Source organism: Capricornis sumatraensis, chromosome 2 (assembly GCF_032405125.1).
Source record: "Capricornis sumatraensis isolate serow.1 chromosome 2, serow.2, whole genome shotgun sequence".
Lineage (NCBI taxonomy): Eukaryota > Metazoa > Chordata > Mammalia > Artiodactyla > Bovidae > Capricornis > Capricornis sumatraensis.
The window spans coordinates 25,294,334-25,310,968 of NC_091070.1; the positions used below are offsets into that span (position 1 = coordinate 25,294,334).

A 16,635-nucleotide genomic window follows, 5' to 3' on the forward strand; every position below is an offset into this window, starting at 1 on the left:
CTGAGGAGACTAGCATGTAGCTCAGAAACACAGATAATCATAAGTTAATTATATCTTCATGTAAAATTTAGCTTATAGCTAATATCTAAATTCCAGAAGAAATCTTTTCTCTCCTAGACCAAAAAAAAAAAAAAAAAAGGCTACAAATTCACACTGAATTTTTAAAATTATGCTCCCCAAAATAAATGGAACTAGAATAAGGAATTAAGAGGAAAGCTTTCAATTAAGCACTCCTTAAATTTTACAAGTTCTGTCCAGTTCTAACATCTGTCAATGAGGTTCACTGCTCACGGAGTTTCAGAACAAGTTTCAGTAATTTTCCAGGTGTTTTCTGCTAATTTCTACTCTGAGAGGCAGAATGGCAGGTTCAAATCCTAAGAAGCAAAGATTCTGTAAACTGATAGAAACTTCACATTAGTAAAAGTTGAAACAAGACAAATATGAAATTTGAAAAGGCATTCCTGTAGGGTGGCACGCTAAAAAGCGATGACTTCTAAGCTTTTAAAGAAGGATATTACATGTATACTCAAGATGCTGGCAATCAACAAGTAAGAAAAGGATGACTAGGGAAAGCCAGATAAAAGCATGGAGGAAACATGGGAAAATAAGCAGATGTACCTTGGTACCAAAGCCATGCAATTCAATCATTAATTAAGGTCAGCAACACCTCGTCTAGATTAATACTGTATTTCCCAGTTAATTTCACTCCAGTCAAGTACATGGCCGAATCTACCTGAAAATCTAAATCTTCCTCAACCATTTTCACAGTGATACGCCTCTGCTGAAAAACCAATTATGATTTCTTGTTATCTATCAACCAAGCCTATACTAAACTCTGGCTGTTCAACACCACTACAATGTGACCTAATTTATTCAACATTATATCTAGAGATGAGAACTGTGGGTCAAAATGGCTACAAATTCTTTGCAGTTCCTACTTCTATTCCCTGCATGTGGAAAGTCCCTTTGACTTGCAAAGATTAACAGAATGTGGCAGAAGTGATACTGTGCAACTTTTCATGCTTGGCCTCAAGAGGATTTGCAGTTTCTACTTTTGCCTGCTTAGAACACTGCAAGGTAAGAAACCAGGGCTATCCTTCTAGAGAAGCCAGATAGAGGGGAACCAGCTGACGGTCCCTTAATCACCAAACATGAGTCAGGTCATCAGACTGCCCAGTCACAATGAAGCTACCAGGTGGCTACAACCACATCAGTGACCAGTCCAGCTGAGGCCAACTGAAATAGGATAATCAGAAGCAAATAAATATTTATTGGTTTATGCTACTATGTTTTTATTTTATATCTATGCATATATATATATATAATCCATTTTGTTATATATGATACCCCAGTTTTTAAAAAGAATTCAATAAGAAAACAAATAACTCAATTTATAAATAAGCAACAAATCTGAGTAGATACTTCACCAAAGCACATATATGAATAGGAAATAAGCACATTAAAAAAAACGCTCACCGTCATTAATCATTACAGAAATGCAAACTGAAACTATAGGAGATGACACTACAGATCTATTAAAACAGCTAAAGTAAAAACACCTGACAGCAGCATGTGCTAGCAAAGGAGAGAGCTGTAACTCTCAAGCACTGCTGGTGGAAATAAAAAATAGTTCAAGTACTCTGGAGAACATTTGGGTAGCCTCTTATATAAAGTTAAAATGCACTTACACATGACCCAGCAATTCCACTCCCAGGTATTTACCCAAGAGAAACAAAAACTCACACGCAGAAACTCAGGACAAATGCTTTTAACAACGTAATTCATAATAGCCCCTCAAATGGAAATATTAACATCTTTCAACTGGTGAATGCATTTAAAGACAACAACAACACTGACACAAACATACTATGGAATACTGCTCAAAAACGAACTATCAGTACACAAAGCAGCACTGATGAATCTCAAATATACCATACTAAATGAAAAAGAAAAGACTTACAGGCTACCTACTGCATGATTCTAGTTATACGACATTTTGGAACAGAAAAGAAACACAGAATAGAAAACAGATCAGTAGATGCCAGGGACAGAAGGTAGAATATAATTTTAACTACAAAAGGGAACAACAGAATTCTGGAGTGAGACAGGATTCTATAATTTGATTGCGGTGCTGGTTACATGACTGTAAGAATCTGTCAAAATTCATAGACATTTATGCTAAAAGGAGTGAATTTTACCATATAGGAATTATTCATCAACAATTCAGAATTAAATATACATATAGATACACACAGAAATACACACAGCACGATGCTTTTGAACTATGGTATTGGAGAAGACTCTTGAGAGTCCCTTGGACTACAAGGGGATCAAATCAAGTCAATCCTAAAGGAAATAAACCCTGAATATTCATTGGAAGAACTGATGCTGAACATGAAGTTTCAATACTTTGGCTACCTGATGTGAAGCGCCAACTCATTGAAAAAGACCCTGACGCTGAGAAAGACTGAAGGCAACAGGAGAAGCGGGTGGCAGAAAATGAGATGGTTGGACAGCATTATTGATTCAATGGACATGAATTTGAGCAAACTCTGGGAGACAGTGGAAGACAGAAGAGCCTGGCATGCTTGCAGAGTCAGATATGACTTAGCGACTGGAAAACAACAACATACAGCAACCTCCCCAGGTTGATCTAAAACATTTGTATTCCTCAGAGTAATGATCTTCAAATTATTTTCCTAAATTTGTAGTCCTATCAATAAGACTAGCAAACACAAGCTAGAGGGTTGGGCAATTGCTTTTTAAAAATGACTGTCCTGAATGTTTAAGTAAATCAGACTTCTGACTTACTTTCCAATTTTAAGCCATATACCCTATCTAAAAGAAATAACCTAACTTTACAAGACATCTGAATTAGGTGGTTCCAGTGATAAAGAATCCGCCTGCCAATGCAGGAGACACAGGAGATGCAGATTTGATACCTGGGTCAGGAAGATCCCCTGGAGGAGGAAATGGCAACCTACTCCAGTATTCTTGCAGGGATAATCCCATGGGCAAAGGAGCCCGGTGGGCTATACAGTCCATAGAGTTGCAAACAGTCTGATATGACTGAGCATGCATGCATGCAGGCTTCTGGCTTACTTTCTAATTCCAATCCACATACCATATCTCAAAAAAATAATCTAGCTTTACAGACATCTGAATTAATTCTACACAGTCTACCTTCTGAACATATCTTCTTATTAAAAAAAGACACAGAAAACTGAGTATGAAATATTACAATAAAGGGAGAAAAAGAAACCGATGCCACTAGCACCTCTACTGCTCTTCCTTTGGTATCAAGGACTTTAAAATAAAATCTCTTTGGAGAAAACACAAATGGTCCTATCAATAAAGTTGATGGAAAGGCCTGAGGAAGTTTTCTTCCCTAATTAATTACATTTCTTAAAATTATTTGTGTGTGTCTATACAGGCTCATTTGCTTCATCTGTGCTTTCAGATTGTATATATGCTCTATAACATGACATATTAAATGTCTACACTCTTAGAAGTTGTCTCTACATCTGAGAAGCTGAGAACTTAATTCTTCAGAAACATGAAAGACTACAAAGAAAGTGACTTAAGAAACTCAAAGATTATTTTTCAGAAGGAATAACTCATATTAAGGCAAGTTTTCCTTCATGCAATAGAAACAAATATTAGATTGGCCAAAAAGTTCATTCAGGATGTCTCCATGACATCTTAAAGAAAATCCTGAACAAACTTTTTGGCCAACCTAATGCCTGGCAGTTAGAAATAAGCCAACTGAAGTATCAGTACTTAAGTTGAAATTAGGGGGAAAATTGGCAATTTTTTATAAGCCTAAATTAAGAGGCAACTCTTTTTTCAAGGAGCAAAATTCCTATAATGTAGAATAAGATCTTACTACAAGGATTCTCCAAAATTAACTACTCTTGCTGATTTGCTACATGAGATGTTTAGTTGAGATTTCTGAATCATTTACTTCTCACTGGTTTCTACCCAAGAGTGAAAGTGCAAGTCACTCAGTTAGTCCATGGAATTCTCCAGGCCAGAATACTGGAATGGGTAGCTGTTCCATTCTCCAGGGTATCTTCCCAACCCAGGGATGGAACCCAAGTTTCACGCATTGCAGGCAGATTCTTTACCAGCTGAGCCACAAGGGAAGCCCCTCTATTCAGAGAGGCAAAACAATTCACCAGTTCCCTGACTGTCCACTCAAACTGCCAGGATTCAAAGTAAGTGCCATCATTTGTGAAAACTGTAATCTTGGGAAAAATTAAATCACTTAATATTCTGTTGATTCCTTATCTGTAAAATAGTTATAAAATCAGAACCAGCATCCCATCAAAAAGTTGCGGAATTCAATGAGATAATCCATATAAAGTCCTTGGCATAGTACTTGGCACAAAATAAACTCTCAACAAATGACAGCTATTGTTACCATCTTCTAATTATCAATCTTTGGTTCCCATAACAAATGAGTAGGACTCTACTGAAAGACCATCCTTTCCATGATCCTCCCTGGCTCTTCTCAACAAGGAAATAAAATGATACACAAATTTCAAAAAGTTATCTGTCTGCTTTCTAATTTCTGATTACTTTGTACTTTGCTGATTGGTACTACTCCTACAAATAATAGGGATGATGTTTCATTCATTGTTGTAAAACTCATTTAACACATATCCCAGCTTTCCAAAGAACATAAAGAGATCAAAAATAATATCAGGGTGAAGAAAAGTTATGGAACTAAACAAAACGAAAGAACTGAGATCTAAGTAAAGAGTGAAGGGCAGTGAGGCACCAAGGGTGGATGATGCTGCCACCTACGTTTCCTCATAGAATGTAGAAATGTAGAAGGCTGTAGAAATGGAGCAGGCTCCTCAGCCTCCACAGCATCACTCTCTCAGTTCTCTTTCTCCAATTACTCTGAGGGCTCCATGCACAACAGAACGCTTCCACTTTCAACTCCTCAGTTTATTTGTTTCTCAAAAAAGAAATGACTTAGTATTCTTTTTCTCTGCACTACTTCCCTTAGAGCCAATTACCACCTGTAGATGAGTCTCAATTTTTCATCTTCTCAAATCTTCAACTGCTGTCTTGAGAGACAGCAAGCATTAACTATACAATCACTTTCACATTTAAGTATGAGGAATGAGAAGATACTAAAGAACTTCTAAGTTCAATAACTTTGAAAACAAATATAGAGATTATCTATTTAACACCTCGTTCACTTGCCCCCCCAAATACAGAACTTTGTTTTTCCCCAAAGTTGATGACTAACAGATATTTGTCACATTTTTTAATAGACTAGAAGTAGCAACTATAGTAAATCTCTAGATTCCAGATACAGTTGTTTTAAGAATGAATTTTTTTCATTTCATAAGTTACAGTTAGACTAACTTAGTCTCTCAATTATTATAGTGTGTTTATTATAGTCCATGATGAACATTTTAATATGGACTAATTCAAATCATACAAAGCTTAATTAAAATTATCAAAATGTTGAAGATAATTTGAAACAAAATATAAGTACATAAATTGAATAGCACAGTTTTTCTATACTAAAATTCATATGTAAAGACAAGATCTGCTAGAGTAATTCTCTGTGTTAACTACATAGAGAAGTAGTACAAAAAGTACCTTACTAAGATATTTAAATTTTTGCAAAAATAGCAGTTTACAGAAATCATTAAGCATTTTTTTTAATAGCTGACTGAAGCCCTACACCTAAAAACCAAGTACAATATTTTACCATTCTTCCCAGTTTCTTGGAACCTACCGGAGAGATTCAGCCATTCGCCTCAAGTCTTCATTTTGCTGTTTTAAGCGTTCAAGCTTTGCCAAAATCTTGGACAGTTCTCGGCTAGAGTGATCAGGGTGGTCATTATCTCGTACCAAGTGACCACCTATATAAAACAGCAAGGTCCCCCAGGCAAAAAGAATGAGCATGATCCAACGCCAGGAACCAGTCCATGGCCGCATTTTCAGAGTTTCAACTCACTCTCCTGGGGTCCTGGAGCTCACAGAATTAAAAACATCATCACTCTATTTCTAACCAGTGCAAAGTGTAGCCTTCCGTTGTTTCAACACATGATGCTTCAGACAAATTAGTCTCTCCTGTAGTCCTATGGTGACTCTTTTCAAGAGATCCTCCTGGTGGTATGAGTAGGAAGTTTTATTTTCCTGTGCTTCATGGACTCTACATGCTGTGGAAAGAGAAGGAAATTATTTAAATTATTTAGGATGTATAAAATAGCATAAGCTGAAATTCATGGAGTTAAAAGAAATATATTGGTTTTAAGTAGCCAATAGGCTGGCAAATAATGTAACAAGAAAAAAGGAAAAGCTTTTACATCTCCATGTTAAATCAAGGCTCTACAACATAAATTAATTAGCTCTAAGATTGAAAGTCCTCCAAACGCCGTTATTACTTTTCCTTCTAACATCACTGTGCAATATAGCACAGATACTGAGATTTAAAGACTGTATCTTTGAAAATTCACTCAAAACCAAACCAAATGTACTCAACTACATATTCTGGGCTGATTTTTCCATTATCTCAAACTGAAACATGGTCTCTGTATGAGTGAATTCATTTCTACAAAATTTAAACTCCACCCCCTTCTCACTGCTCAGCTGTCATATCATTTCACTCTGCAGGTGACAGGCAATTAGCCAAGTAAAGGTTATCACAGCCATTATACAGCCGGCAACCACTCCAAACATAAGCAAAGATTCATAAGCAAAGATTCATATGGATTATGGTAGATTATTCCTTCCTCAAATTTTTTTTAAAATATCAACAATTGGAACAGAAGTCTAATACCAGTTAAATTCTAGTTACTGTGCATCTTACACTACAAAATGGATATGCTGTCTCAGGCTAGGTTATTGGTTTCATTTGTCACTTCTACATCACGAAGCTTTGAATTTTTTGGAAACAAAACAATTTTCTCCCCAAGAAAAATATCTTTAGGCAAAGATATAACTTTAATACCATTTGACAAGTTCAGAGCTATGTAAGAAAAGTCTTATTTCCAGGCACTGAGGTCCTTGTAAAAGAGAGAAAAGATAGTTTCTATATATAAAACAATGTGATGGGTGCTTAACCATTCATTAAGTAGTTATGAAAGACTACACAGAAAAGTTGAAGAAATGGTTTCACCAATTAAAGAACATGACTACAATTTTTGTCCTTTTGAACCCCAAATCTCAATTAAAAAAAATCCACCCTAATGGCCTAAGGGATGTATTTAATTCAGTAAGTTGACAAAAGAAGTATTAATGTTTGTGTATTATTATACTGTCTGACAATACATGCACCACTGTAAAATGTTGTCTTACCATATGTTGAACCCATAATACATTCTACTCAATACTAAGCTAAACCAATAGACATTCAGTTCAGTTGCTCAGTTGTGTCTGACTCTTTGTGACCCCATGAATCACAGCATGCCAGGCCTCCCTCTCCATCACCAACTCCCAGAGTTCACTCAGATTCACGTCCATCGAGTCAGTGATGCCATCCAGCCATCTCATCCTCTGTCATCCCCTTCTCCTCCTGCCCTCAATCCCTCCCAGCATCAGAGTCTTTTCCAATGAGTCAACTCTTCACATGAGGTGGCCAAAGTACTGGAGTTTCAGCTTTAGCATCAGTCCTTCCAAAGAACACCCAGGGCTGATCTCCTCTAGGATGGACTGGTTGGATCTCCTGGCAGCCCAAGGGACTCTCAAGAGTCTTCTCCAACACCACAGTTCAAAAGCATCAATTCTTCGGCTCTCAGCTTTCTTCACAGTCCAACTCTCACATCCATACATGACCACAGGAAAAACCATAGCCTTGACTAGACGGACCTTTGTTGGCAAAGTAACATCTCTGCTTTTCAATATGCTATCTATGTTGGTCATAACTTTTCTTCTAAGGAGTAAGCGTTTTTAAATTTCATGGCTGCAGTCACCATCTGCAGTGATTTTGGAGCCCCAAAAAATAAAGTCTGACACTGTTTCCACTGTTTCCCCATCTATTTCCCATGAAGTGATGGGACCAGATGCCATGATCTTTGTTTTCTGAATGTTGAGCTTTAAGCCAACTCTTTCACTCTCCTCTTTCACTTGCATCAAGAGGCTTTTTAGTTCCTCTTCACTTTCTGCCATAAGGGTGGTGTCATCTGCATATCTGAGATTATTGATATTTCTCCCGGCAATGTTGATCACAGCTTGTGCTTCTTCCAGCCCAGCGTTTCTCATGATGTACTCTGCATAGAAGTTAAATAAGCAGGGTGACAATATACAGCCTTGACGTACTCCTTTTCCTATTTGGAACCAGTCTGTTGTTCCATGTTCATTTCTAACTGTTCCTTCCTGACCTGCATGTAGGTTTCTCAAGAGGCAGGTCAGGTGGTCTGGTATTCCCATCTCTTTCAGAATTTTCCACAGTTTATTGTGATCCACACAGTCAAAGGCTTTGGCATAGTCAATAAAGCAGAAATAGATGTTTTTCTGAAACTCTCTTGCTTTTTTTCCATGATCTAGCGGATGTTGGAAATTTGATCTCTCGTTCCTCTGCCTTTTCTAAAACCAGCTTGAACATCTGGAAGTTCACGGTTCACATATTGCTGAAGTCTGGCTTGGAGAATTTTGAGCATTACTTTACTAGTGTGGGAGATGAGTGTAATTGTGCGGTAGTTTGAGCATTCTTTGGCATTGCCTTTCTTTGGGATGGGAATGAAAACTGACCTTTACCAATAAGACATTAAAAGTGTTAAATCTTCCCCTTCATAGAAAAAACTAACCTAGAAAGACAAATGTGATAAACAAAACTATAGAGTTTTCTAAACAAGAATCACCTCAATAACAAATAATAAAAGATGTGCTGTAACATTTTACTTAAAATTATAACAATTATCATAAATATTCAAAGCCAGCAAAAGTATAAAATAATTCGAACAGTAACAAGTTTACAGAAACATAATTTTGTCATACCAAGTGCTTTGGGATTTTATAAACCACCAAAAATACTTAAGATATTAAATTAGTACGTGGAAGAGGAGAAATTGTGCTCAGTTGCTCAGTCATGTCCGACTCTTTGTGATCCCATGGACTGGAGCCCGCCAGGCTCCTCTGTCCATGGAATTTTCCAGGCAAGAATACTGGAGTGGTTTGCCATTTCCTCCTCCAGGGTATATTTCTGACCCAAGAATCGCATCTGCGTCTGCAGCAACTCCTGCATCGGCAGGCAGATTCTTTACTGCTGAGCCACCTCGGAAACCCCACTTTAGAGTAATATTGATATTGCATATGAAAAGTAAGAAATTATTGTAGGAGCAAAACATGGTCATTTCTTAATTAATAGCATGATTTTAATTCTCTCTTTAGAGAGAATATTTCCCCAGTTTGTTGTCTTGATCAATATTTTAAAAAGTGATTAACAAAAATAAGCTGAAAACCAAGTAGCTTTCTATGTAATTTTCCTTAGTATGGTTTAAAAGAGCACATATATAATTTTTTTCTTATCTATAATGAATGTGTGCTTACTTACCTATCATGTTTATTGTTTACTTTTGAACCGTACCAACCAAAATGTTAACTTAATGATTTTTATCCATGTTCACTGACATATCCAAAGTACTTAGAACAGTATTTAAAACTTAATTACAAATATTTTTTAAAATAAATGAATGAGTGAGTGAAGATGTCATAATGGCATGTGCCTCTATGATACATGATACAAAATCTGGGCACATCAACCTCAACTGCATTTTATGCTCCAGATAGCAAATACAAATGTAGAATGCAGAGGACAGTGCCATTATAAGGAAAATAAAATCATTCAACAACTTTAGGGTTTATTATTATTAACATATATTTTACAAGACACCCCCTTAAGTATTAAAATAAACTGGTCTAAAAAGCCAATAAGATCAGCAATCTTATGGTTACCTTTCACCATTAAAAATAATTCTCTATGTCTTAATTTTTTCCTCATCTAGAATATTCCCTTTGCAAAGACAATGAGATAGCTATAGGAAGTGTGTACAGCCTTTGAAAGTCACTCAGTTAATTTGTGGATGAATTTATTAATGAAAATATTTCAAATTTATTAGCAAAAATATTTCAACATTAACAATATGAGCTAATTTCTGACTAAAATTTATAAACAGTATTTGCTGAGATTTCTTCTGAGTGGGTTGTTCTCTTGTCAAGTATTTATGAATTCATTTCTGTTTGAGATTCACATACAACCCTTCATCTGCAAATAGTAAATGGATCAAAATGTGCCAGGTTTCCTTCTGAAACTTTATTTCTTTATAAAACAAAACATTATTTTATAGACCCAGTTATAATATTTTATGCAATTTATATACCATGGGTTATTAAAGCAATTTCTAAAATGGCTATTAACGATCCTCGTGTCCTATATCCGTATCTTTGTGTAATCCCCTCCTTCTGAGTGTAGGCAGGACCTAAGGACTTACTTCTTAAATGGAATACAGTGAAAATGACAGAATTTCATTTCTGAGATAAGGTTACAAGAGATATAAGCTACCACACTGTGAGCTGCCCTGTCAAGAGGCCCATGTGGAAAGGAACTGATTTCTGCCAACAACCATGTCAGTGAACTTGGAAATGGATCCTCCACCGGTCAAGCCTTGATACCACTGCAGCTTGACTGACATTTTAATTTCAGGTTTTTGAAAGATCCTGAGCCAGAAGATCCAGCTAAAGCCATGGCCGGATTCCTGGCCAAGAGATTAAGTTTTCTAAACCACTTAGTCTTAGGGTAATCTGTCATGCAGCAATAGATAATACATAGGTCTACTCTCCCTACCAGACTGAGTACCTGGCCTTCAAATCACATGTTACTTTTTCTGTCCCCAGCAAGATGTACAAAGTCTGAGACACAGAGTAGGCATTCAAGATGCAGAACAGAACTGAATCTTAATCAGTTTCCTTAATATCCTGCTAATACCTCTTTACAAATCTATAAAAATTAAATTCAATTTACAACAAATAAGATATTTTAAAAAAGTATAATTATTAATTTATAATATATCAAAAGTCTAAAAGCATTTCTATCAATGTTTACTAACCAGACTTCTTAAAAGACGCTTGCTCCTTGGAAGAAAAGTTATGACCAACCTAGATAGCATATTAAAAAGCAGAGACATTGCTATGCCAACAAAGGTCTGTCTAGTCAAGGCTATGGTTTTTCCAGTGATCAAGTATAGATGAGAGAGTTGGACTACAAAGAAAGCAGAGCACCGAAGAATTGATGCTTTTGAACTGTGGTGTTGGAGAAAACTCTTGAGAGTCCCCTGGACTGCAAGGAGATCTAATGAGTCCATCCTAAAGGAAATCAGTCCTGAATTTTCATTGAAAGAACTGATGCTAAAGCTGAAACTCCAATACTTGGGCCACCTGATGTGAAGAACTGACTCATTGGAAAAGACCCTGATGCTGGGAAAGATTGAAGGCGAGAGGAAAAGGGTATGACAGAGGATGAGATGGTTGGATGGCAACACCAACTCAATGGACATGAGTTTGAATAAGCTCTGGGAGTTGGTGATGGACAAGGAGGCCTGGTGTGTTGTAGTCTGCGGTCCATGGGGTCTCAAAGAGTCGGACACGACTGAGCAACTGAACTGAACTGAAACAAACTTTCACTTCTCACCATGAAGAAATAACTGATGCTAGACTTGGCCTCACATATAAACAACTAGAAAACTAAAAGAAAAAGAAAAAAATTTAGGAAAACAGTTTTCAGACATTGGGCAAAGGTCAGACAAGACTGTAATGCCTGAGAGGAGGTCAACAACCAAATGTAAGTCCTATGTTCACTGCAGGTTTCTAACTAAACGTTATTGAACACTAGAACAAAAATGGATAATTCAAGCAAAGCACAGCTATCTTTTTGAGGTGAAAAGATAAGAGACAAAAAAAGTTTATAGAGTATAGCCAATTAACAATGTTTTAATAGTTCCAGGTGCACAGCAGAGTGACTCAGCCATACATAAAATAGAAAGTTAAAAAAAAAACACAGTATGATACCAGCACAGACACCAATGGGATAAATAGAGAGTCCAAAAATAAACCCAGAAATACATGGTCAACTCATGTTTTTAAAACTTAACTTTAGTTTAAAAATATATTGTATTAAAACATTATCTTATTTTAAAATGAGTAAAATTAAAATAAAAAAAGTTAAGGGAATGTAAGGTGGCTGGAATCTGTGAGCCAGTGTACCAAAGTGAAAACAGCTACCCAGAGAAAAGGCTCCAGAAATGTGCAGAGATGATCCTCAGAGTCTCCGGCTAGACACTAAGTTCTGCACACGTAGTAAGACCACATGAGACTTGCAAAGAATACCAGGGAAAGAAAAATTAAATGTAGCTGAAAGCTGTACATCTTTCAGAGATTTTATAAAGGGAAGACATATGAGTTCCAATCAAACAGAATGAAAATATCACAGAAAACCTGGGATATTCAGTAGAAAGCCAAGAAATAAAACATCTTATAAGTTAGGATTAAGCAAGTCTTAGAGCAAAGATCAGAAAATGTTTTCTGTAAAGAGCAAGACAGTAAATATCTCAGACTATGTGGGACACATACAGTCTCTACCACATATTCTTAGCTTTTATTCTTGTTTCTTTACAACTGTTTAAAAATGTAAAGTCCATTCTTAGCTCAAGGGCTGTAGCCCAGATCTGTTCATGAGACAAGTCTAATGACTCCAGCCACAGAATAAAGGCTATGCTAACAAGATTTACAATAAAACTTAAAAACAAGCTGTAAAAGCAAGCTCAAAGTGATCCAAAAGGAAATGAATGCCTATCAAAATAAAACTCAATGTTCTTTAAAGAAATGCAATAAAATACAGACACTTAACTATATAAAGTTCACACTGTCCAGCAACTAACCAAAAATTACGAAGAACATGGAGAGAGATCACCTGCGGTATTCAAAAAGCTGTTAAAGGCTACCGGCGGTGACTAGAAAAAAGAGCAAACACTCCAACATTTCAAGCCCCAAACCAAAAATAAGGCAGCACTTGGGAATTTTAGGTTTCTGCAACAACAAGAAAGACAAAAACATTTCTACCCTCGAGGATAATATTCTAGTCGATTCAAATTGCAAGGGCAGTACTGTCACTAAAACAAGCCCCCCAAAAAGCCTCTTCTTATAGCAATTAATATTCTGATTAATTCAGTAAAAACTAAATATAAACAATATCACCCAATTAATTCCTTAAAAATAGTGTAACCATTCCATTAGAAGGAACAACAACAAAATGTAGTACTATTACAACACTATCAAATTAACTTTTCTTATACTCAGCATATCTGGAGAAGGAAATAGCAACCCACTCCAGTATTCTTGTCTGGAGAATCCCATCGACAGAGGAGTCTGGCGGGCTATAGTCCTCAGGATTGCAAAGAGTCGGACACAACCGAAGCAACTTAGCGCACACGCATATTCAAAATATTAAAAAAATGACCACAATATCTACTTCTTTTAGCATCTGACTATGTGAAAGTTTCCAAGAGTTACATTCAAGTGGGTTTACTAAGGTTAAGGTCAAAAGATGAATCTGTGACAACGTGCTACAGAACCAAATCTCTAGGAGCCTGGCGTGTTCTGCCATGAACCATGTTCGTTACAGGATTTTCTTCTAAACTTAAAAATAATGCAGTACTTATTTAACTTAAATTCAGTATTTATTTAATATAAAATATGTACATCCTATGGAAAGGGAAATATGGCATAATATGTCAAATATTTGCATAAACGGGTCCTTTGATGAGAAATTCCACTAGCAGAAATTTATACCAAGAGGAATTTTAACATGTGAACAAAACACAGCAGAAGGATATTCATTAAAACATTGTTTGCAACAATTTAAAACTACAAATAACATAATTGCTCATCAATAGAAACATGGTTGAAGAAATTATGAATTACTTTTCAAGAAATGTATATTTTTTCTATGAAGCCACAAGTAGGAAAATGTGGCCCACAACCAAGAAGAAAATCAGTCAATTTAAAACAGACCCAGAAGACAAAGTGATGGTAACAGCAGATAAGGACCCTAAAACGATTACTAAAAATATATGCTAGGATTTAAATTTTAGAAAATGAATACATTGATAAAGGAAATAAGAACTAACAAAAAGGCAACATCTATCATTTTTTTTTAATCTAGAAAATTAAAAAATTATCTGGTAATGATTAAGAGCGTATTAGATACTGCAGAGGAAAAGTTAAGTGAATTTGAAGACAGAAAATATCTTCATCACAAGAAAAATACTATAACTATATATGGTGATAGATGTCAACCAGATTTCATACAGTAATCATTTCACAATATACATGTATCAAATCATTATGTTGTATACCTAAAACTAATACAATGTAACATGTCAGTTTTTTAAAAAATTACTCAAAGAGAAAATTATACAGAAAGAAAAAAATTGGAAAGTTTGACTTAAAAAAAAGTAACTTTTTCAAGCAGCCACTGTTAACGGCACTTATCTTCAGATACTACAGTGTTTAACAGCTTTCAGCACAGTCATGTCACCTTAAAGTAACTATCATTGTGAACTAAAATCTGGTCAGGTGCTAAAACTTTAAAGTCACTCATCATCATTAGCAAGAAAACAATTTACATTAATCGCTCTGGGGCCAGTTGGAAATGTACAGGCATTCCCCCCATTTTGGCATTCAGTTCAAAAAAGGACTTCTCAAAACAAAACCTATCATCAAACTTGAAGTAACATATTGAAAACTAGCTTAGTCATGGGCACATGCAGAATTTCCAATGTACTTTTAAATACAAATAAAACCATAATTTGGAGAAGATGATTAGTCACACGGGGAAAATACACAGGTGCTACAAAGAGAATTTCAGGGGGCTTCTTATCAGAAAAAAATACAAGCTAGTGGGCAACAGAACACTATCTTTAAAAAGTGCTGAAATAAAAAGAAACGGCAAATACCCTTTGCTATCCACTGACAATACCTTCAAAATTCTGAAAGAGATGGGAATACCAGACCACTTGACCTGCCTCTTGAGAAACCTATATGCCAGTCAGAAAGCAACAGTTAGAACTGGACATGGAACAACAGGATGGTTCCAAATAGGAAAAGGAGTACGTCAAGGCTGTATATTGTCACCCTGCTTATTTAACTTCTATGCAGAGTACATCATGAGAAACGCTGGGCTGGAAGAAGCACAAGCTGTGATCAACATTGCCGGGAGAAATATCAATAATCTCAGATATGCAGATGACACCACTCTTATGGCAGAAAGTGAAGAGGAACTAAAAAGCCTCTTGATGAAAGTGAAAGTGGAAAGTGAAAAAGTTGGCTTAAAACTCAACATTCAGAAAACAAAGATCATGGCATCCAGTCCCATCACTTCATGGGAAATAGATGGGGAAACAGTGGAAACAGTGGCAGACTTTATTTTGGGGGGCTTCAAAATCACTGCAGATGGTGACTGCAGCCACGAAATTAAAAGACGCTTACCCCTTGGAAGAAAAGTTATGACCAACATAGATAGCATATTGAAAAGCAGAGATATTACTTTGCCAACAAAGGTCCATCTAGTCAAGGCTATCATTTTTCCTGTGGTCATGTATGGATGTGAGAGTTAGATTGTGAAGAAAGCTGAGCGCCGAAGAATTGATGCTTTTGAACTGTGGTGTTGGAGAAGACTCTTGAGAGTCCCTTGGACTGCAAGGAGATCCAACCAGTCCATTCTGAAGGAGATCAGCCCTGGGATTTCTTTAGAGGGAATGACGCTAAAGCTGAAACTCCAGTTCTCTGGCCACCCCATGGGAAGAGTTGACTCACTGGAAAAGACTCTGATGCTGGGAGGGATTGAGGGCAGGAGGAGAAGGGGACGACAGAGGATGAGATGGCTGGATGGCATCACTGACTTGATGGACATGAGTCTGAGTGAACTCTGGGAGTTGGTGATGGACAGGGAGCCCGGGCGTGCTGCGATTCATGGGGTCGCAAAGAGTAGGACATGACTGAGCGACTGAACTGAACTCACAATACCTTCAAACAGAAGAGCAAGTTTTTGTAATCTTTCATTTAACTTTGGTAAATATCTAGGATTGAGAATGCTGGGTCATATGAAAAATATGTATTTATAAGAAAATGCCAAACTGTATTCCAAAGCAACTTCTCCATCCTTAATTTACATCCTAAATTGTTACCAGCAAAAAATTAGTGTTCCTGTACTCTGCAACTTCTCCAGCGTTTGGTATTTTCCATTTTTAAAGCAATTCTGATAGATGTGTAGTGGTGCCTCAATGCAGATTTCATTTGCATTCAATTTCTCTAAGCATGTAATCATCTATTCCTCTGCCTATTTTCCACCCATATAGCTTCTTTGGTGACATGTCCATTGAGATGTTTTATCCATTTATATATTAGATTGTTTACATTTGAGATTTAAGAGTTCTTTATATATTCTTGATACATGTCTATAATCAGATATGTAACTTTTCAATTGTTTTCCACCAGTCTGTAACTTGTCTTTGCATTTTAACAGTGTCCTGAATGCAGCAAAAATTTAATCTTTTGTTTGAATATAATTTTTAATAGACTGTGGTTTAGCTATTATATCTAAAACTTCAATGCCAA

The 16,635-nt window shown here is 36.3% G+C and overlaps 1 protein-coding gene across 2 annotated transcripts in view; it reads right to left on the reverse strand.

Annotated features, from left to right (window-relative positions):
• Window positions 1-16,635, reverse strand: part of FUT8 (fucosyltransferase 8) — a 318,971-nt gene that overhangs the window by 164,036 nt on the left and 138,300 nt on the right. For both annotated transcript variants that reach the window (XM_068964112.1, XM_068964113.1), the window contains exon 4: window positions 5,762-6,188. In XM_068964112.1, coding sequence (XP_068820213.1) covers window positions 5,762-5,964 — 203 coding nt within the window. In that variant the 5' untranslated portion in view covers window positions 5,965-6,188. The remainder of the gene's footprint in view (window positions 1-5,761; window positions 6,189-16,635) is intronic.